The 20,211-nt window shown below is 57.5% G+C and overlaps 1 protein-coding gene across 13 annotated transcripts in view; it reads left to right on the top strand.

The window, feature by feature from the left end:
• Positions 1–20,211, top strand: part of SLC6A9 (solute carrier family 6 member 9) — a 32,424-nt gene that overhangs the window by 11,863 nt on the left and 350 nt on the right. For 3 of the 13 annotated variants that reach the window (XM_067725851.1, XM_067725852.1, XM_067725853.1), the window contains exons 3-14: positions 6,933–7,089; positions 7,673–7,804; positions 8,197–8,467; positions 14,164–14,296; positions 14,492–14,626; positions 14,723–14,826; positions 15,233–15,470; positions 15,561–15,695; positions 15,802–15,901; positions 15,983–16,083; positions 18,987–19,157; positions 19,279–20,037. In XM_067725851.1, the coding sequence (XP_067581952.1) occupies positions 6,933–7,089; positions 7,673–7,804; positions 8,197–8,467; positions 14,164–14,296; positions 14,492–14,626; positions 14,723–14,826; positions 15,233–15,470; positions 15,561–15,695; positions 15,802–15,901; positions 15,983–16,083; positions 18,987–19,157; positions 19,279–19,473 (1,872 nt within the window). In that variant the 3' untranslated portion in view covers positions 19,474–20,037. Of the gene's footprint in view, positions 1–356; positions 554–6,157; positions 6,241–6,932; positions 7,090–7,672; positions 7,805–8,196; positions 8,468–14,163; positions 14,297–14,491; positions 14,627–14,722; positions 14,827–15,232; positions 15,471–15,560; positions 15,696–15,801; positions 15,902–15,982; positions 16,084–18,986; positions 19,158–19,278; positions 20,038–20,211 lie in introns of those variants that run through there. The other 10 variants (XM_067725856.1, XM_067725857.1, XM_067725854.1 and 7 more) reach the window with 7 other exon arrangements.

The raw sequence follows: 20,211 nt of genomic DNA, 5'->3' as shown, positions 1-20,211 counted from the left end.
GTGCCCTGTGGGTTGCGCCCCCTTCCCCCTTCTCCTTCACCATCTCTAGTGCCCAGTGGTACCCAACCACCTTACCAGGAGCCCACCAAGTGCCAGGCCTATGCGCTCAGAAGCATCTGGGCCCCAGACCTCATTCTGGAATGGAACTGAGCCGCCCTCTCTCTCCCTTCCACGCCCGCTCTGCCTCACCCTGTGGCTGTGTGTGTGTGTGTGTGTGTGTGTGTGTGTGTGTGTTTTGTTCCAATAACTTGCTGGGAACAAGGGAGAAATACAACAAACGCTGCGCTTCACTCTAACTGTGGAGCACCCGCGCTGGGCTGCATGGGGACTGGCTGGAGGGGGAGGGCCGGGGAGGGGGTAGGCAAAGCTTCAGGAGGAGATGAGGTGAAAGTAATTGATGCTGCCCAGCCAGCAGTGGAGGAGGCAGGGGATGCGTCAGTGTCGCCGGAGCCGGCAGAGGTGTGAATGAGAGGGGACACGCACACGCCCGCCAAGTGCTCACCCTGGGATGGCCGCGGCTCAGGGACCTGTGGCCCCCTCCTCCCCAGAACAGGTCAGTCACCTTCCAGGAGGTCGAGCCCCCTCTCTGGTGCCAGGAAGACTGGGAGGCAGGGCTGGGGGTGGGGAGAGGGACTGAGTGGTCTGTGCCAGGGAGGGGCAGGCACAGCCAGCCAGAGAGACAGACAGCAGCAAAAGTGACCCAGAAAGTTGCAACTGTGCAAAGGAGCGGGAAGAGTTAGCTATGCAGAGGCGGCACAGGGGAGGAGAGTGGGGCTACTAGGGCTCCCCCAGCCCAGGGACCTGCTGAGAATCTGCTCTGTGTATCAAAGCTGCATTGTCCTAGCTCCCGGGGAGACGGGCCGGAGGTGCCCAGGAATTGTACTAATCAATACAGCCCCATTGTCTGTGCCACGGCAGCTACTCCTATGGGGAGAGTGGTGAGGGGGCAGGGGGACTCGTTACATGGACTCGGTGGTGAGCGTGGGGGAACGGGATGGGGCGACAGTCTCGGCTGCGAGGAGAGAGACCCCACGCGGTGTTCGCCAGTGTCTAGGACAAGTGCCCGGAGGGCATCCTGACTTGACCTTCGGAAGGCAAGAGAAGGAATGTCCTCTGGGGAGATGTGGGCTGCATTTGGGAGAAACATTATGCAGGGCTGCCCTCCACCTTCAGGACTGCCAGGGTCAGAAGCCAAAGCCACTTTCCAGAATGCGAGCCCGCTGCCAACCGAGCGGGGCAGAGACTGCTCACGGCTGCCACAGTGCAGGGCATGACTGCTGGGCTTCAGGGCAGAAGCAGAGCCCACCCAATGGCCCTATCACTTCTCCCAGGGCCCGGAGTGGAGCCTGGCATGCCTGGGGTGCATCTTCTGTCTGCTGTCCACAATACTGGCAGATCACTCTCTGCCAGTCAGGGCTCTGGGATGAAACAGCCCCGGGCATGTCCTTGCCTCTCTCACCTCCTGTGTGAGGGCCTGATCTCCTGACAGGTGCTCGGAGGTTTTCCTTGAAGCGAGAGGCACTAATAGTCCCTGCGTACTGCTCAGGTCTGCGGTAGATTTTCCCACGGTCCTGCTGCTCCAGCCCGGGCCCTTGACTCTTTCCCGTGTCTGGATGAGCGAAGCCAGATGAAAGATGGAAGGCTCTGTCATTGCGGGGCAGATGTTGCCTGAGGGCCAGCCTGGCTCCTGGATTGCTTGGACCGATGGGAGGGAAGTTGGGGAAACAAGAACCGAGGGGTGTGAGGGGGTCACAGGGTCTCCTGAGGCAGCCACGGTTTACTGTCCTGGCTGTTCTGCCTGAATTCCCCACTGGGACTCAGAGAAAGTTGCCAGTGATCTGGATTTGGCGCAAGGTCAGTCTGGGATGTAGGGTCTTGCCCGTTCTCCTCCACAAAGTTTGTCTTGGATGGGGCTTCATCCCTTGAGCAAACCCTGGGGCTGCAGAGTCCTGGACAAGAAGCCTGCTGGATCCTCATGGGGCCCGCCCTGCCCGGGCTGCTGCAGGATTCCTCAGTGCCCACCAAGAGCAGAGCTCACAGTTCACAGAAATATCCCGTGGACACCGCTCTCGGAGGGCAGGAGTCGGGAGCCAGAGCACAACCGCCGCCCAGGGTAGAATCCTGGGCTGCCTCTGGGTCTGAGCATGAAGAAGGAAGGGCCACCCCTGCGGTGGTGCTGGTGGCCGCCACTGGGAGCGGGCTCTGCAGCATTGTTTCTTTACACGTTGCTGTAGTTTCCAATTTTTTTTAAATGATAAGCTTTTATAATCAGAAAGAAAGCAATAACACCTTCTTCTTTTTTTTTAGTTGTTTAGAAAGCGAGTGGGAACTAATGGAAAATACAGGAGAGAGTCAGAAATAGCAAATTCCAGGCAGGGCAGAGCTACAGAATATTAGGAGATCTATTGAGGTCGTCTGTCTATCCCCTGATTTTACAGGAAAAGATGCTGAATGCTGAGAGTGGAAGTGGCTTGCCCAGGGCTGCTGAGGGAGCAGGTTCTAGAATGCTAGGCTTCTAACCCCCGGTGCAGGGTCCCGCCCTACCAGGCCCAAGGTATAGAGGGAGATCTGGATTCTGTCCTCAGAGCTGAACTCCCTTAATTCCAGGAGTTCATCCGGACCAGTGAATACGTAGAGGGCAGAGGGCTATGGAAAGGACTTATGTAAGGGACTGCTCGGTGTGGCTCACCCCTCTAGGCAGGAACAGGGGTGGGAAGTTGTGAACCCAAGACAGGTCAACGACTGCTTCTAAGGGTAAGGGGCGTGGAGGGTTTTATACGTGTATGTCTGTGCACGGCAGGCGTCATGGAGGATGACCAGCCAGCCCACCCACACAGCCATGGAAGGCACCCCCAGTAGCCTGCATCCTGCCGGGCCTGGGGAAGCTCGGGCACAGGGCAGGGCAGGGCATTCCCTGCCCTGGAGATCACTCACCGGGTGAGTCAGAGGTGAGGTGGGGGAGCCCCTCCAGGGAGCCCAAGGAGGAGGGGAGCAGCCCAGAGGGGCACCAGGCCACTATGGTTTAATTCACCACCCAGGTGTGAGCGACTGACTGAGGGAGGTTGGGAGAGCAGCGAGGGGCTGACAGGGGGAGGTGCGTGATGGACAGGACCAGCCTGGAGCCCGGCCAGTGGGCGGGGCCGAGCTGGGTTAGGCAGACAGGCCACCAGTCTGGGCAGACCAGGAGCACAAAGAAATTCTTTCGTGCGCACCTCAGAGCCAACAACCTCTGCAGGGACAGTTAATATCAGTGACACGCCGTCCATCTAGCAGATCAAGAAAATGGGAGGCTTAGAATGGGGAAAATTATGCAGGGAGAAAAAAAGTTGTGCAGCATTGAAAAAGGCTCACCAGCCTTGGGCGTCGCTGCCAGGGAAGGAAGTGGAGGGGCGTCCCCAGAGGAGGGCTGGGGGAGGAAGGGAACTAGAGCCCCTAGGACCACCCCCTACAGAGGGACCCTTCCCTCCAGTGTACTTGGAGGAAGGTTGGCTTCTTCTGTCCCTGCTGAGCGCCATGCCCTCACCAGCCAGGCTGCCTGCACATAGCCCGCACTGGAATTGAGCTATTTGTAGTGAGGTGGATGGACCTAGAGTCTGTCATACAGAGTGAAGTAAGTCAGAAAGAGAAAGACAAATACCGTATGCTAACACATATATATGGAATTTAAGGAAAAAAAATGTCATGAAGAACCTAGGGATAAGACAGGAATAAAGACACAGACCTACTAGAGAATGGACTTGAGGATATGGGGAGGGGGAAGGGTAAGCTGTGACAAAGTGAGAGAGTGGCATGGACATATATACACTACCAAACGTAAGGTAGATAGCTAGTGGGAAGCAGCCGCATAGCACAGGGAGATCAGCTCGGTGCTTTGTGACCGCCTGGAGGGGTGGGATAGGGAGGGTGGGAGGGAGGGAGACGCAAGAGGGAAGAGATATGGGAACATATGTATATGTATAACTGATTCACTTTGTTATAAAGCAGAAACTAACACACCATTGTAAAGCAATTATACCCCAATAAAGATGTTAAAAAAAAAAAAAAGTCAGAGGCCTAGCTGCGGACCAGGCTCCCGCGGCAGCATCCCATCCACAGTCCCTGAATGGGGCACCGCGGGGCTGGGGAGCAGCAGATGGTGCTGCTTCTGCCGCGAGCTCCTCGTACCATTTGCAGGGCGTCATTTCAGCTCCTTCTGCACAGCAGACCCCTAGTGTTGCCTGTTACTTCCCGCCACAGCCCAATCCCCAGTTCCAAGCCCCTGTCCCCCAGGCTCTGGCCTCCCCAGGTCACAGCCGGTAGGGCTGAGCTGGTTAGCACAAGGCTTAGTGGTGTGCTGCTCTTGAATGGAGTGACCACTGGCTCTTGATGGCTCAGTCAAGCTACCGCCTAGGCACTCGGCTGGAGGCATCATCACCCTCCCTGCCCCCTCCACGCCAGGGAAGGAGCAGACCTCAGAGGTCCAAGTCTGGTCCCGCTGCACTTGGTCAGGGGGCTGGGGCCAGGAGAGAGGCCTTGAACTTCAGGCCTTGGGGACCTCGGTCTCTGCAAGAGGCTTTGCCCTTGCCCAGCCCATGAGGCCATCCTGGACCCTCAGTTGTCTCTTTTACAGCTGTAACCGCTGCTTCGTGACCCCACCCATGTACTCCACAGCTGCCACAATCCCCCATTGTGCCCCTAAGTAAACAAGCCTTGGACAGAATAAAACTGTTATTGTAGGAGCAACATATAGGAGCCCTATTGGGCTGGGATTTGTTTGGGAATGGATAAACTACCCCAAGCAGGCCCCACACCCTCTGAAAAAATGCTCCCCTGACCCTGAGGTATTTCTAGGCCTGTCCCAAAAAAAGACCCTAGGAGGTGGTGACAGGCGCTTAGGCAGGATTCTGTAAGGACCTGTCACACTGGAACTGGGAGCCGCCCACTCCCAGAGACAAGGTGGCCTTCAAGCCCCTTCATCAGGGAGGCCTTCTGCGACCGCACCCAGCCCCCAGCCCCACCCCTTGTCATCCTTCCATGCTCTTGTGACTTGAGAAATTCCCCTTTGTGGGCACATTGAAGTTGCATATAAAAATTATGTGTTTATCTCATTGATGGCTTACTTCCTCCTGGACTTCTAGCTCTGAGTGGGTAGGGGTGTGTTTTGTTCACTGCTGAATTCCCCGAGCCTGGTGCAGGGCCTGGCACATAGTAGCTCGTAAACCTCCGTGGCTGCATGAATGAAAGTACACAGGCTCTGCTGGTTGGCTCTGCGTGCTCCTTGAAGGGAGCACCACGGTTTCTGGTACTGTGCCCCCAAACCTTCTGGGATGGTATAAGGCTCAGTGTCTTCTCCGGGCAATGCTGGATTGGGTGTGCAGGACAAGGGTGTCTGTGCTGTAGTGCCCACGTGGTGTGCAAGCCTAGAGCACCCCCCCAGATGTACCCATTGCGGGAGCAAGGGATGCACGGCTGGGGGGCACCACCAGGTGCTGGGGCCTCCTGTGCCTGCCTTCCTAAATGGGCCTTTCCGGAGGGCGCAGGCCTGGGGAGGCCACTCCTCCCCTCTGCGTCTGTTGGTCAGTGTCAGGGTCCGACAGCGTGTCAAAGCACCAGGCCCGTTTGTTTACTGGCCAGCGTGCCTATTGTCCTTGAATATGTCTCTTTCAAGCTGAGGGTCAGCGTCACTGCAGTGCCATCCCTCAGAGGCCGTGCGGCTGTGTCCCTGATCCTGGGTGTCCTCCAGGGACGCCTGGCCATTTCTCTCAGGAGAGCAGCCCATCTCTGGGAGACTGTCTCCGTCACTCAAGGACTCTGGGCTTCTCTGTTGGTGACTCTCGGGGTCCCTGTCTCTTAGTGAGACACCTCTGACCCCTCAGGCACTGGCTCAGGGTGGCTCGGTTTCCAGCTCACCTGGTAGGGGGTGGAAAGACCAGGGCATGGGGGAGGGGTGCACTCACTTATAAAGGAACTTGCTGGGTTAGTTCCAGCTGTGGGGTTAGGGTCCTCAATGGGGCTTCAGGCCACCCAGTCCAGCCTCGCAGCTCCTCCAGGCCAGCCCGGCATCCTTCCCTTGGGGCAAACTCCCTCATCAGCCCCTCCTGACCAGCCCGTCTTCTGCAGCCCACCTCTTCTCAGCTCAGAGACCCTTTTCTAGAGTCACTCCCTCTGTTTCCCCTAGCAGAGTCTGTCCTCCAAGTCTGGCGTGGTGCCTACAACTCTGGTCTCCTCCCCCCAACTCATGGCCAGCATCCCCCAGCCCAGGTCAGCTTCCCCAGGGCCCCCGCCCCTGTCATGGCAATATACATGGCTCCCCTGGCCCTCCCATCCTGAGCCCCAGAATGCCCTCCCCAGGTCTGGCCCAGCTCAGTTGCTTCCCCCTTCCCCCACCCTACAGCCCTGCCCACCGTGTGCCCCCCGGAAAAAGCCTTCAGCTGGGGGAGGGGTCCGGGTCCCCTCCCCCGCAGCCGCCTGCCATGGGCAGCGTGCTCAGCCTGGCGATGTGGTGGCTGCGGCTGGGGGGGCTGTCTGGACACAGGCCCCTTTGTGCCCAGCCCAGCTTGGCTGCTTGGTATGAGGCTCAGCTGCTCCCAGATCCTCACCCAAAGGGGAGAGGGGAGACTTGGGAGGGGCTGGCACTGGGGGGCCCTCAACTCGAGCTCCCTCTCAGTGTCCCACCTCTCAGATGTCGGTAGCAGCTGCTCAGGTGGGCTGGCGCCCCTGGCACAGCGTGCTGGGGGGCTGGTGAGGGAGGCCGGCTTAGCACCCTCCGGTGGCCGCTACTCCCTCTCCCGTCCTCTGCCGGGCCTGCCTGCAGCTGCTGCCAGCAGAGGGGAAGCCCAGGGTGGGGTGGGGGCCTGGAGGGTCCATGGTGTCCCCACTGGGGGAGGCCCAAAGGGTCAGGCACCGCGCGTGCAGATGCCTTGCTGATGGTAGCTTCTCTCCTGTCCCTGCAGAATGGTGCTGTGCCCAGTGAGGCCACCAAGAAGGACCAGAACCTCAAACGAGGCAACTGGGGCAACCAGATCGAGTTTGTACTGACGAGCGTGGGCTATGCCGTGGGCCTGGGCAATGTCTGGCGCTTCCCGTACCTCTGCTATCGCAACGGGGGAGGTAGCCAGCGGGCACAGGGCAGGGTCCACCCACGTGGATAGAGCCCACCCCCCGGGGCCCAGCCGCCCCCTCCGCGGCACACACTCCAGACAGGCTGGCCTCTGGCCCTGATCTCCTTTGCCCCCATCCCTGGCTTAGGTACCCTTTACCTAAGGCGCAGCACCCCCGACCCTGGCAGCCTGCTCCCTCGAGGGGAGGAGAGGTAGAGGAAAGCAACCCAACCTCCCAAGGCTCCCTGTTTTATACTGCCTGTGTTTCAGCAGCCCCGCGCCCAAATGATTCAGGGATATTTGAGGATCTCATTGACTAATGTGTGCGAAATTGCTTGGTTAAGCCATCAAATCCCACCCAAACATGGCGGCTCTGGGCCCTGGGTTTGACTCAGAGCAGACTTCCTGAGAGCCTCTGTCAGGTTCAAAGACGGGTGGTGAGCAGAGTGCCCCAGACTTAGGCTCCGGCCCAGCGCGTGGCATACCCTCCTGGGGGCCCAGCCAGTTGCAAAGGTTTTGCTGTCAGTTCTGAGCAGGAAGAGGGTGGGATTTCCCCAAAGCCGCCCTGAGCCAGCCCTCTCCCCGCCCACCAGGCGCCTTCATGTTCCCCTACTTCATCATGCTCACCTTCTGTGGGATCCCACTGTTCTTCATGGAGCTCTCCTTCGGCCAGTTTGCAAGTCAGGGCTGCCTGGGGGTGTGGAGGATCAGCCCCATGTTCAAAGGTGAGGCCTGGGTGGGGTACGCGCACGCTCGCGCGCACACACACACACACACACACACACACACACACACACACGGGCCTCTGGGGACCATGCTGACTCGCCCATCTGTATAAACACTGCCAACCCCTATGGGACACTGGTGTTAACCCGAGGCCCCCATCAATGGCCAAGGCCATGGACACATGCTGGGATCCACGTTTACTTGGCCTCCACGCTCTCTTCCTACCACATTCATACACGAAGGCCCTTCGCCCCCCAGCTCGCCCCTGCCAAGGCCTTGAGCTGCCTCTTTTGTGGCACTCCATGAAAGCCTGCCTCTTACGCCCTTCGGAATTAGCCTTGCCTCCTTCAGCTAGACGTGTGAGGCTGCTCCGGCCCCTCTCCTCCCCCAGGTGTGGGCTATGGCATGATGGTGGTGTCCACATACATCGGCATCTACTACAACGTGGTCATCTGCATCGCCTTCTACTACTTCTTCTCGTCCATGACGCCCGTGCTGCCCTGGGCCTACTGCAGTAACCCCTGGAACACACCCGACTGTGCTGGTGTGCTGGATGCCTCCAACATCACCAATGGCTCCCGGCCTCCCACCCTGCCTGGCAACCTCTCCCACGCGCTCAACCACACCCTCCAGAGGACCAGCCCCAGCGAGGAGTACTGGAGGTGAGGCCCCCAAGGGACCTGGGCTTCTGGGGGGACCCCTGGCGCCAACACTCAGCCCTCGCCTTGGCCATCAGGCAACCGTCTGCAGCCTCGGGAGGGTACCAGGAATGGAGGGGGCCAGAGGTGCGGGAAGAGGTACAGGGAGTTCACAGCCTGGTTCAGGAGAGGCTGACGCTCACACAGTGGCAGCGAGGGAGAGAGGGCTCCAGCAGTCAGACAAGTCTGCAGAGGAGAGTCAGGGAAAAGGGGGATGGCTTCCTGGAGAGAACAGCACGCGTGGAGGCCCTGGGTCCCAGCTGAGCAGGGGCTGGTCCTGAGCCTGAGGGGAACCTGTTGTGATGAGAATGACAGGAGTGTGGGGAGCTCACGGGCCGTGAGGTAGCCTAGGAGGGAGCACCAGCCCTCTTGGAGAACTTACAGGAATGAATCACAGACCTAATGCTGCGGAACAGAAGAAGCCGTGAAAGTTTCCTGAGCCCAGGGCTGTCCTCGTCAGGCTGTGCTTAGGAAAGATAGCCTGGCACCACCGTGCTCCGTGGTGACAGAGAATGGAGTCTCGGGGCTGGCTGAAGGGAAGGCTGCTGCTGGAGATGTTCGGAAGATCTTGTCCCAGCTGGGTGGGTGTGAGGGCACAGCAGGACATCCTGGAGGAAATTCCCCATGTCCTGTTGAGGAACTCATGGGAAGAGGGCTTGGTGGACTGGTGGGTAGGCGTCGTTCATTCATTCCGCAAACATTTATGGCGTCCACCCTGCCGGGCCCTGTGTGCCCGTGGGGTATGCATGGCCCTGAGCCCCTGCCCTCAGGAGTTCACAGTCCAGGGTGGGAGATGGGTAGTTACCGCTCTTAGGGGCAGGTGCCTCAGTGCAGGTATGTTCAGGGATGTGGTGGGTACAGGAGGAGCTGATCAAGAAGGCTTCCCAGAGGAGGGAGGGAGACATAGGAGGGATTGGGAGAGACGTGAGCAGGTGAGCCGAGGCCAGGAGGCGGCAAACTGGAGCTGGGGTCGGGGGCAGGTGAGACACTGAGTATTGGGACAGAAGAGGCCAGAGGCATCATAAGGGGCAGAGCTTCTCATGCCAGGCTGAGGGTTGGAGGCCTTCTCCACGATGTGATGGAGAGCCGTGGGTGAGCGGCCGAGGCCCCAGTGATACCTGAAGTCCCAGCAGGTCAGTATCCTCGAAGCCCAAGCCCAGTGCTCAAACCCTGAGGGCCCAGCTCCCCTGCGCCAGCCTCTGTGCTGGGCTATAGACATTCAAAGATGGTTAAGATGTGGTCACTGCCCTTGGGGCTCGTGGTGGAGACAACAGAGCTGTTGCCTCCCAGTAAGGGGCGGGCAAATTTACCTCTGGGCAGACTCAGTCATTCAGTCATAGGACAGGTCATTTCCTGAGCTCCTAGTAGGTACCAGGCACAGCACTCAGAGTGGGGACAGAGCAGGGAGTAAGAAACAGACTCTGCCCATTTAGGTATTCTGCTATATTTGAGGCATGGTGTGGACTGGGCAGCTTGATCTAGACTGGGGGTGAACCTTCTGGAAGTTCCCAGAAGCACAGTGCTCCGCCCATACGCCGGAGATTCTCCAGAAGCTCTCACCCCAGCGGCTGTCTGCCAGGGATTCCCCAATGGGTGGGTCCACTGCAGGGCAAAGCTCACGAGATTTTATCCAGTGCAATTAGAGGGGGATTTCCCTCAAAGAAAACTAGCCATGGGTCAGGAGGTCCACAGGGTGGCCAGCTCAACTCTACTCCTCAGCCGGGGCTGGAGCCAGGCATCCCTAAGGAGCTGCTTGTCCCAGGCAGTACTCGTTCCTTGAAGGATGGCTCCCTGCCGCCCCCTCCTGGAGAGCCTGGGGAAATGACCCTTGAGAGGGCTGCCCCGGATGGCATCAGCAAGGAGGTGAGGCGAGCAAGCACCCCCATTTCTCGGGCAGCTACTATGTGCCAGGCATATTCTCTTACATGATATTATCCCTGTTTTTCAGATTCAGAGACTTATGCTCAGAGGTTAACGAACTAGGCAGCAATGCTGTGTCAGGATATACATGCCTCTCTGACTGGTGCCTAGTGTGAATTAGGCCAATGATACTCTACAGGCATTCTTGGTCCACACTCTCCAGCGCCCCTCTGGAAAGCTGCACAATCTCATTTGAGCCCCACAGCAACGCTGTTAGGTAGTGGGTGCAGGTTTTATAAAATATTCCCATTTTACAGGTGAACAAACAAGTCAAAAGAAAGATTAAGTGACTCCTCTAAAGCAAGAGAAGTTCCCAGGGCAGATTTCTGAGCTCATGTCTGCCTCTTGCTCCCCCTTTGGCCCACAGTCTTCCCCTCCTTCACCACCCCTTCACAACCTTGTCTTACAGTCCTCTGTGTGCTGGTGTAACGCCTGCTAGGCAGGCCCTAAGCTCAGGACATGCCCTCTCATCTCCCCAGCAGACACCTGACACCCAGTGGGACTTGGATCCCAGCACCCCTCTCCTGGTGTCTTCATGGCAGCCCCGGAGGCACACAGACCTCACTCAAATCCTGGCTCTGCCACTTACCAGCTGCGTGGACTTGGGAGGTCACCAAAACTCTCTAAGTCTCAGCTGTTCATCCGTTAAGCAGAGGTGGTTACATCATTCTTGTTGTTATAAAGATGCAACATAAATCACTAGGAACAGTGATGGGTGCTCAGTAAGCACAGTGATAGCCACTGCTGGAGATGCGGTGAAATAGATTAGGGTTTCCTGTTCTCAAGGCATTTACCATCTGGTTGGGGAAATTTAAAAATAATGCAGAATAATTCCAGAGATGTTATGCGAGAGCCAACTTGTAAATATGTGGGGTTCCAAAAGTTTTAAGGTTAGCTGTTTGATCTCAAAAGCACATAGTCCAAAACCAAAACAAAACACTAAATATGGTACTATAAAAAGATAGGTAGAGTTCATTATTTAGTTCCCAGGCTAGCCTTCTAAACTCTTTAAGCCCTCGTATTATATGCTGGACTCTTGCAATAAAAGATAATATAAAGCACTACCAGCTTAACAGGTATAATTAGCAAAGTTTTTAAAAAGTCTTTTGAACAAGAAATGGTTTCTTTACTTTGAACGCTGTTGCTTAAAGTAAAGCGACTCTCGGCTGTAGCAGTAGGACCCGATGGCTATTCTGGAAAGCAGAGCCTCCCAACACGATGCACCCTAGTGTGCCAGTCCGGTGGCGCTTGGGCAGCCCAGAGTCCCCAGCCCTGCTGCCTTACTTTGAGTGGCCTTGTCGATTTGCCCTTACGGGTCCAAAATATTTTTTCTGCGTGCCACGAAGGGAAAAGGATTGGAAAGCACAGCTGCAGGGGTCCAGGAGCCTCTCCTTGGGGGGAACCTCTCCAACCCTTTGTCTTTAGTTCCCCTATGGACTAAGAGCCTGGAAAGGTTCCACCCCAGGGCGTGGCCCGTTGAAGGAACCAGCGCTATGGCGGGAGTTGGACAGGAGAGGGGCGTGTTGGGCAGCGCCCTCTGCAGGTCACAATGTGTAAGGCGTCCTGGGGGAAGATTTGAGGCAGAGGAGGGAGGACAAGGTGCTTGCAAGTCTTAACAGCCAGGCAGGCTGACCAAACAAACACCAAGTCCCAGGCCTGGCAACATTGTCCCATGAGGGGCCGGAGTGACAACCCCTCGCAAGGTATTAAACATGTTGTCATGAGGTTTGAGAACTGATTTGGAAAAAAAAAAAGTGAAAATAGCTAAGACTAGAGGACAGCCTATGAGCTACCCTGAGAGACCCTTGCTGAAAGAAGGGAAAGAAAGGAGCCTGTATTTACCTAAATTTCTCTACAAATTATCCTAGGTTGGTGTTATGATGCCCATTTTACAGATGAGGAAACTGAGGCTCAAGAGTTTGTCTCTTGCTCATCACTTCTAGCCTGGACAACTCCAACAACCAAGCCAGTCCCCCTCCAGGTTCTCCCCTTTCTACTTCTCAGTCCATTTTCCATCACGTGCATTCATTCATGCATTCAACAAATATTTATTGGGCACTGCTCTGTGCCAGGCACTGTGCTAAGCACTGGGGGATACAACACTGAACAAAACAGACAAAAACCCCAGCCTTCAGAGGGCAGATGACAAACTAAATAGTAGAATGTACAGTGTGATAGAAAGAGATGTGCTGTGGAGGAAAATATAGCAGAGAAGGGGGTAAGGTGTGCCAGGCTGGGGCCAGGGTGGCAGGTTTAATCAGGTGTGCCAGAGTAGGCTCCTTTGCAAAGAGGACACCTGAGTGAAGACCTGAAGGAAGTAAAGAGGGCGGGAGCCACGTGGACAAGCCCAGCTGCATAATTTGTGGGGCCCACTGCAAAATGAAAAGATGGGGCCCCTAGTTCAAATGAATTAAGAATTTCAAGATGACAATGGCAGGGCATTAAACCAAGCACAGGGCCCTTCTAAGCGTGGGGTCCTGTGTGCCTGCACAGGTCTCACACCCATGTGGACACGTGGAGATTTGGGGAAAAGGTACTCCAAATAGGGAATAGCATGTGCAAAGGTGGGAGCATGCCCGGCATATTTAAAGAACAGCAAGGAGCCCAGTGCAGCTGGAGCCAGTGAGCAAGGGGGAGAGCAGGAGGAGAGGAGGTCCGGGAGATGGCAGGAGGTAATGGATCATGCAGGGCTCTGTAGCCACCGTAAGGACTTTGGTTTTTCCATGACGAGAGATGGGAGCTACTGCAAGGTTTTGAGCCCAGGAGAGACCCTGAGAGTGCTCTTCTAAAAACCTTCCAGAAGCTTCTCACTGTTCTCAGAATAAAATCCAAACTTCTCAGCCTTGACCTCGCAGCTTCTCTTGGTCTGGTCCCTTCCTATCTTCATCTTTCTTTATTCCCTTCCCTCTTCTCCTCCAGCCTTCCTGAGCTACTGACATGCCCAGGCGGGGCTGTGCTGGTTCCTGACCCCTGTCCTGCTGCGTGCTATTCCCTCAGCCTGGCATACACTTCCACTCCTCTTCACCCACCTCCTCCCCATCCCTCGAACTTTGGCTCAAGCTTCACCTCTTCCAGGAAGACTTCCAGTGTGCTCCTCCCCATGGGGTTGAGGCACTCCTCCTGGCAGTACCCACAATGCCTGATCCAGGTCTATATGCCCAGCATCTAGCAAGGGCCTGGCACATAAACGTCCAGTTGATTGAAAGAGCACAGCTGGCATGGCACAGGGCGCCAGATAGAGCCACACATACGTAGGTTCAGGTCTGGGCCTGCGTGCTCCGGAGCCCCCATCTTTACTCAGTCCTCCACTGCCTCCCTCTGTTCATCAGAGCTGGAGGACTAGTGTGGGTGAAAAGATCACAGAAGGCTTCCTGGAGGAGGTGACGCCAGATAGGGTGTGTCTAGTCAGGAGGAGAGGGCATTCCTGAAGGGAGAAACACACAAGCAAGGGCCTGGGCTGGGTCTGAGCAGGGACAGGGAGACCTCCACACCCAGGGGCTGAAGAGGCTGGCCCAGGACCAGGGTGTGGCCTGCAGGTGCCCTTGAGGGTCCTGGGAGAGGAAGCAGGCAGAGGGGGCTGGGCCTGCCGGGGCTGGCGCCTCACAGACGCTCCCATCTCACATCAGCCAGCTGCTGGGACTTCGTGAGAAAGGAGGGAGCTGCCAGGCTGGGCCCTGGCCTTGGGAGTTTGTTGCTGGGTGGCGGGGCTGGCCATCAGTGACAAAGTATCCCCTTTCCAGGCTCTATGTGCTGAAGCTGTCAGATGACATCGGAAACTTCGGGGAGGTGCGACTGCCCCTCCTTGGCTGCCTGGGTGTCTCCTGGGTGGTCGTCTTCCTCTGCCTCATCCGAGGGGTCAAGTCTTCAGGGAAAGTAAGTACCCCTCCCCCAGCAGGGTCTGTGCCCACCCAGAGATATCCTGCCTCCCCTACCTGGGTTTTGTGTGTGGAGGGGTGGGTGGGGGAGTGATGAAAGGATATGGGAGGGGAGGAGGAACCAGAGGACCAGTGGTGGTTGAGGGGGCAGGAAGAGCCCAGAGGCGTCCAGCGGGGCCCCTCTCGCACCCAGGTGGTGTACTTTACGGCCACATTTCCCTACGTGGTGCTGACCATCCTGTTCATCCGCGGCGTGACCCTGGAAGGAGCCTTCACGGGCATCACATACTACCTGACCCCACAGTGGGACAAGATCCTGGAGGCCAAGGTGGGCTGTAGACGGAGGGGGACCTAGAGGGCCGGGGAGAGGCAGGGAGGTACCAGCTTCTGACCACAGCTCCTCACCGGCCCGTCCCTCCCGCAGGTCTGGGGGGATGCCGCCTCCCAGATCTTCTACTCGCTGGGCTGTGCGTGGGGCGGCCTCATCACCATGGCTTCCTACAACAAGTTCCACAACAACTGTTACCGGTGAGACTCTCCCTTCCAGCCCTGGGGCTGCCCCCAGTTCCTACCCTCTCTGCAGCCTAACCCCGGCTCCCCCAGACCCACCAGGTCCAGTGCAGCCTCCTGGCCCACCAGGGCCCTCCCTTCCACTCATGGCCTTGAGAGCCTGGCAACGCGGGGTCCGGGTCCAGTCATTGCAGAACGGAGAGAGCTTTGGCAGAAGAGAGGAGAGGTGAAGACGGTGATGCCCCAGGGCTCTGTGAGGACTCAGGAGCCTCAGGCCCACTTAACGAGGCCCAGAGCAGACCAGAAAAGAGATTGGGGGCACCTTTGTTCCTAGAACTTTCTCCGTCTCCAAGTCTCTTGGCCCAAAGTGGGCAGGGGGAACTAAGCTGCGTGTCCTGACTCTACCTGGTTTCCTCCCCATCAGGGACAGTGTCATCATCAGCATCACTAACTGTGCCACCAGCGTCTACGCCGGCTTTGTCATCTTCTCCATCCTGGGCTTCATGGCCAGTCACCTGGGTGTGGACGTGTCGCGCGTGGCAGACCACGGCCCTGGCCTGGCCTTCGTGGCATACCCTGAGGCCCTCACCCTGCTACCCATCTCCCCGCTCTGGTCCCTGCTCTTCTTCTTCATGCTCATCTTGCTGGGGCTGGGCACTCAGGTACGAGGTGCAGGACATGGGCCTGTGGCTTGGGGAGGGAGGAGGCAGGGGCGGAGGTCGGGCCTCTGCTCTGATGGCTGTATCCTGCAGTTCTGCCTCCTAGAGACGCTGGTCACGGCCATTGTGGATGAGGTAGGGAATGAGTGGATCCTGCAGAAAAAGACTTATGTGACCTTGGGCGTGGCTGTGGCTGGCTTCCTGCTGGGCATCCCCCTCACCAGCCAGGTAAGAACCGAGGGAAAGGCTAGGCCAGAGTTGCCAGGGTATGGGGCTTAACAAGGGGAGAGCGTAGCCTCGGGCACCCTGGACTCAGCTGCCCACTGGCCCGCAGGCAGGCATCTACTGGCTGCTGCTGATGGACAACTACGCGGCCAGCTTCTCTTTGGTCATCATCTCCTGCATCATGTGTGTGTCCATCATGTACATTTACGGTAAGTGCCCAAGCTTACGTGGCCTCCCGTGTCCCGGCCCTTGGCCTGCCCACGCTGTCCTGCTGACCTCCCTCTCTCCAGGGCACCACAACTACTTCCAGGACATCCAGATGATGCTGGGATTCCCACCGCCCCTCTTCTTCCAGATCTGCTGGCGCTTCGTCTCTCCAGCTATCATCTTTGTAAGTTCCTCAGTGGTCCCTCCCCTGCTGCCCTGTGGCAAGCGTCCTTCTCTTGGGAACCAGCAAAGGGAGAGCAGGAGCCCATCCATCTGGCCAGAGCTCCCCATGGAGGCTCCACACCCACAAATCTGACCACTGGGGGTCCAAGCAAGGTTGCGTAGAGTCAGACAGGTGTGTGGAGGCTCAGAACCACCCAGGCCCTGGCCTTGGGCTAGGAAGGGAGTACAGGGCCCTTTATTTGAAGACAGTGCCCAGCTTCGGAAGGGTTAAGCAGGCTGGCAGCAGCTGAGAGCCGGCCCTCCCTCCCTGGTGTTCCCGCCTGGCATTCCCAGAGGAGCCTTGGGAACCATGACTGACAGTGGCGTCAGCCTCCGTCAGCCTCGCTGAGCTCCTGTCTCCAGTCCCTGATAGCCGAGGTGCTCAGAGTACTCAGGGTATGTGGTGTGAATGCATGTTGCAGAAGCAGGTTGTACAAGTCAGATGGCAGCTCAGGATCCGGGACACCCTCGTAAGCCTTCCAGGCACTGGAGTGGGCCGGCCTGGGAGGGGGAATTCTGGGTTTCCACCAGTATTCAACACCTGGGAAACTCCCATCAGGGAGCTGACATGGTGGAGGGAACTCCCACCGTGGCCGGGAACCATATATTAAGTCATGTGATACAACTCTCCAAGGTATCGTTATGATCTCCACTTTACAGATGAGGAAACTGAGGCACCGAAATGTTAAGTAATTGATCCAAGGCTACACAGCTTCTAAGAGGCAGAGCCCTCATGCGAAGCAGGTAGCCTGATCTGGAGCCTGTGTGCTGGGCCTGTGCGACACTAGAAACAAGTGCAGGAGGAGGGGTGGTCTATGGACTAAAAACCCTCTGATTTTGCTCCTTTATGCTCAGGGTGAGAAATGGGGGGCAAAAGGGATTTGCTAGTGTGATGGTCCCTCCACAGAGAAGAGGCAGAGCCATCTCTGAGTGACGGAGGGGTCAGCCCAGTGGCCAGGGCAGGGTCCGGAGTCATGCCCCCGTCATGCCAGCCCCTGTGTGCCACAGAGGTCAGCACCGGATTTCCACTTCGGCTCATGTTTCTGAATAAAAGGCCCCTGAGGGCTGAGGCCTCCGTCACATGGGGTGTGGGATCTTCCCGAGCCTGGCGCAGGCACCAGCTCTGGCCACCGGCCCAGCTTTGAAACAGGAGCAACGGAAGTCTCCTGTAAGGGGTGGGAGGAGGGGAGGGTAGATGCCAGCCAAGCGCCGTGCCCTTGAGGGTTGTGGCTTTGGCCCAGGGCCTGCCCCAGGGGAGCTCATCCTCCACGGCTCCCGGGAGGCTGCTGCCCTGCTCGGGACCCAGGGCACCGCCCAGGCAGGGCAGGAGGCAGGAAGGGCCCTGGGTCCAGTGTCTCCACGAGATTGAGTCAAAGCCGGCAGCACCCTCTCTGTGCCCAGAAGGCCAGGCTGGAGTCACCTTCAGGTGAGGATGCCAGGCTCTGTGGACACGTGTTTCTGGGCTGTTGGTTTTCTTTGGGGGCTTTACTTCTTTATATTGCTGAAAAGGTCTTTTTTTGACAAACTCCATCCTTCTATCAGCTCAAATAAAGAATTTATCGGGACTTCCCCAGTGGTCCAGTGGTTAAGACTCTGCCTTCCAATGCAGGAGGCATGGGTTTGATCCCTGGTCGGGGAACTAAGATCCCACATGCTGTGGGGTGTGGCCAAAAACCTAAAAAAAATTTTTTTTTAAAGAATTTATCCACACCTTAGATCAGGATCTAATTCCATTCAGAAAACTTGCTCTAAGCTCCTCCGTGTGCAGCGTCCTAGGAGGGCCCACTCACCCCTGAATGGATATAGGTCTTGCCTTCTAGAATTTGGTCACCCAGAAGGCTGGACGGGCCTGAGCTCCAGGACACAACTGAGGGCTCAGGGTGGACGCTGAGCCCTCCTGGCAAGTGGCATCCACTGCCCCGGCTCCTCTGGGTGGCCCGTGAGCCACCTGCCCATCTTTCTGCTAACTTTAGTTTTTTCGTTACTGGAACCCCAGGCTTTATTTCCCATGTCCCTCATCTCTTTCCAAAGCGGTTCCCGAGAGCATCCCCAGCCTGACACTCATGATTTCTAGCCTTTGGAGCCTCCCCAGGCTGTCTGTCACTGTCTCCACAGCCACAGACTGGCAGGACTTTGCCCTTTCCTCTCCCCCATTACTCCCACCTCCTTGCATAAGTCAGTTCAGATCAGCACACAAGATTGTGCCAGGCACTGTGCTGGGCACTGGAGACCCAGAGCTGATGCAATCCCAGGAGCTCCCGGGTCTGGGGGAAACACCCATAAAATGCTTAGTAGATGGAAAATGCCACTAAAGCCCTTTCAGGAAGAGGAGACTGGAAATCAGTGGAGGCTTCTTGAAGGAGGTGGCATTTGCGTAGGGTTTGACAGAGGAAGATGCAAAAGAGGATCCTCCATAGTAAGAAGGGTGGGAAACGCTGGGTGTAGCAGAGACACTGAGACAGTAAGGCCAGAAAGATAAGCCGAGGTCTTGATGTGAGGCGGAGAAGGCCCTAAAGGCCAGGGATTCGGCCTTGCTTCAGCAGGCAATGCAGGGCCATTGCGAGTCTTTGAGCAGAACTGACTTCCAGGGGCCACGGCAGCTGAGTGGCTCCCTGGCTGGTTCAGGATTACGCAGAAGACAGACCTCTCCCCTTCCACCGTGGCTACCTGCCCATCATACCCTGGGCCCCTGGTTCCATCAGCTTCTTCCACTACCCAAATGTTGACGTCACCCCCGCCCTCCCCAAAATGCCTCTTTCTAGTTTGGGAAACTGGAGAGGGAGGGAGGGGGTGCAGATAGGAGGCCTGAGGCCTGGGTGGGGCTGGGCAGGACTCACGCCCACTCCCGTCCCCCACTCTCTGCAGTTCATTCTCATCTTCACGGTGATCCAGTACCAGCCAATTACCTACAACCACTACCAGTATCCAGGCTGGGCTGTGGCCATCGGCTTCCTCATGGCTCTGTCCTCTGTCATTTGCATTCCACTCTACGCCCTGTACCAGCTCTGCCGCACAGATGGGGATACCCTCCTCCAGGTGAGGGGTGGGGGCAGGGGGCAGCCAGGTGAAACAGGAGGGGGTGGATGTATGGGGCTTCAGGGCTCCCTTCTGAGGACCGTGCCCACCCCGCCCCCAACCATGCCTACCTCTCCTGCAGCGTCTGAAGAATGCGACCAAGCCAAGCAGAGACTGGGGGCCCGCCCTCCTGGAGCACCGAACGGGGCGCTATGCCCGCACCATCCCACCCTCTCCTGAAGACGGGCTTGAGGTCCAGCCGCTGCACCCAGACAAGGCCCAGATCCCCACGGTGGGCAGTAACGGCTCCAGCCGTCTGCAGGACTCCCGGATATGAGCACAACTGCCGGGGGAGTGCCCCACCCCCGCCCCGTGCTCCCGCCACAGAGACTGGGGAGGCGGTGGACAGGTGTCACCGCCTGCCCCTCCACGCCCGGACCAGGGCGGCTCCTGTCACCTTGGCCACCACTGCTTGCGTGGTCATTCGTGCTCGTGTCCCTAGTGTTTACAGGTCCTTTGGATGCCAAGATGGCAGCTGGGGGGCGTGAGTGATGGGAGGGTTGCTGGGGGGCCCAAAGCACTTTGGAGGGGTCTCAGGCCAGGTCCCCGGAGGCAGCTGGACTTTATGTGGCCTCTGATGCCCCCACACGTTGCCCTGAGCTAAGGTTCTGGGTGGGCCCCCTACCTGTCCCCCTCCCCGAGCCTTCAGCCTCCTGACCAGTGTTCCTGCCCCCACAGCAGACCCCAGCCTCTGCCCAGGCAGGTTTGGATCTTCCTACCTGGAGGCAGGGTAAGGGGCTAGGGGGCTGTGCAGTGTTACATGTCAGGCTGTAACCCCAGCCCTGTTTGTCTGTGTAATTATTTTTGTAAAACTTGTATTATCTGTGGTTGCCACCCCCTTGCCCTTGGCCTCGGGCCCAATCTGTCTTCCAGGCCTGCCTGCACCTCACTCAGCTGCTCTGGGGTCTCTGCACCGCCTCCCAGCACTGGCTGTAGGGCCAGCCAGCAGAGGCCCATGACCCAACAGCCTGCCCAAAGAACTCGTTTCTGGGGAAAGGGGTGGGGTGATGTTCAG

Source organism: Pseudorca crassidens, chromosome 2, assembly GCF_039906515.1.
Source record: "Pseudorca crassidens isolate mPseCra1 chromosome 2, mPseCra1.hap1, whole genome shotgun sequence".
NCBI lineage: Eukaryota > Metazoa > Chordata > Mammalia > Artiodactyla > Delphinidae > Pseudorca > Pseudorca crassidens.
Note: the sequence above shows the minus strand (reverse complement) of the source record. Positions and strands in the feature narration are given on the sequence as shown.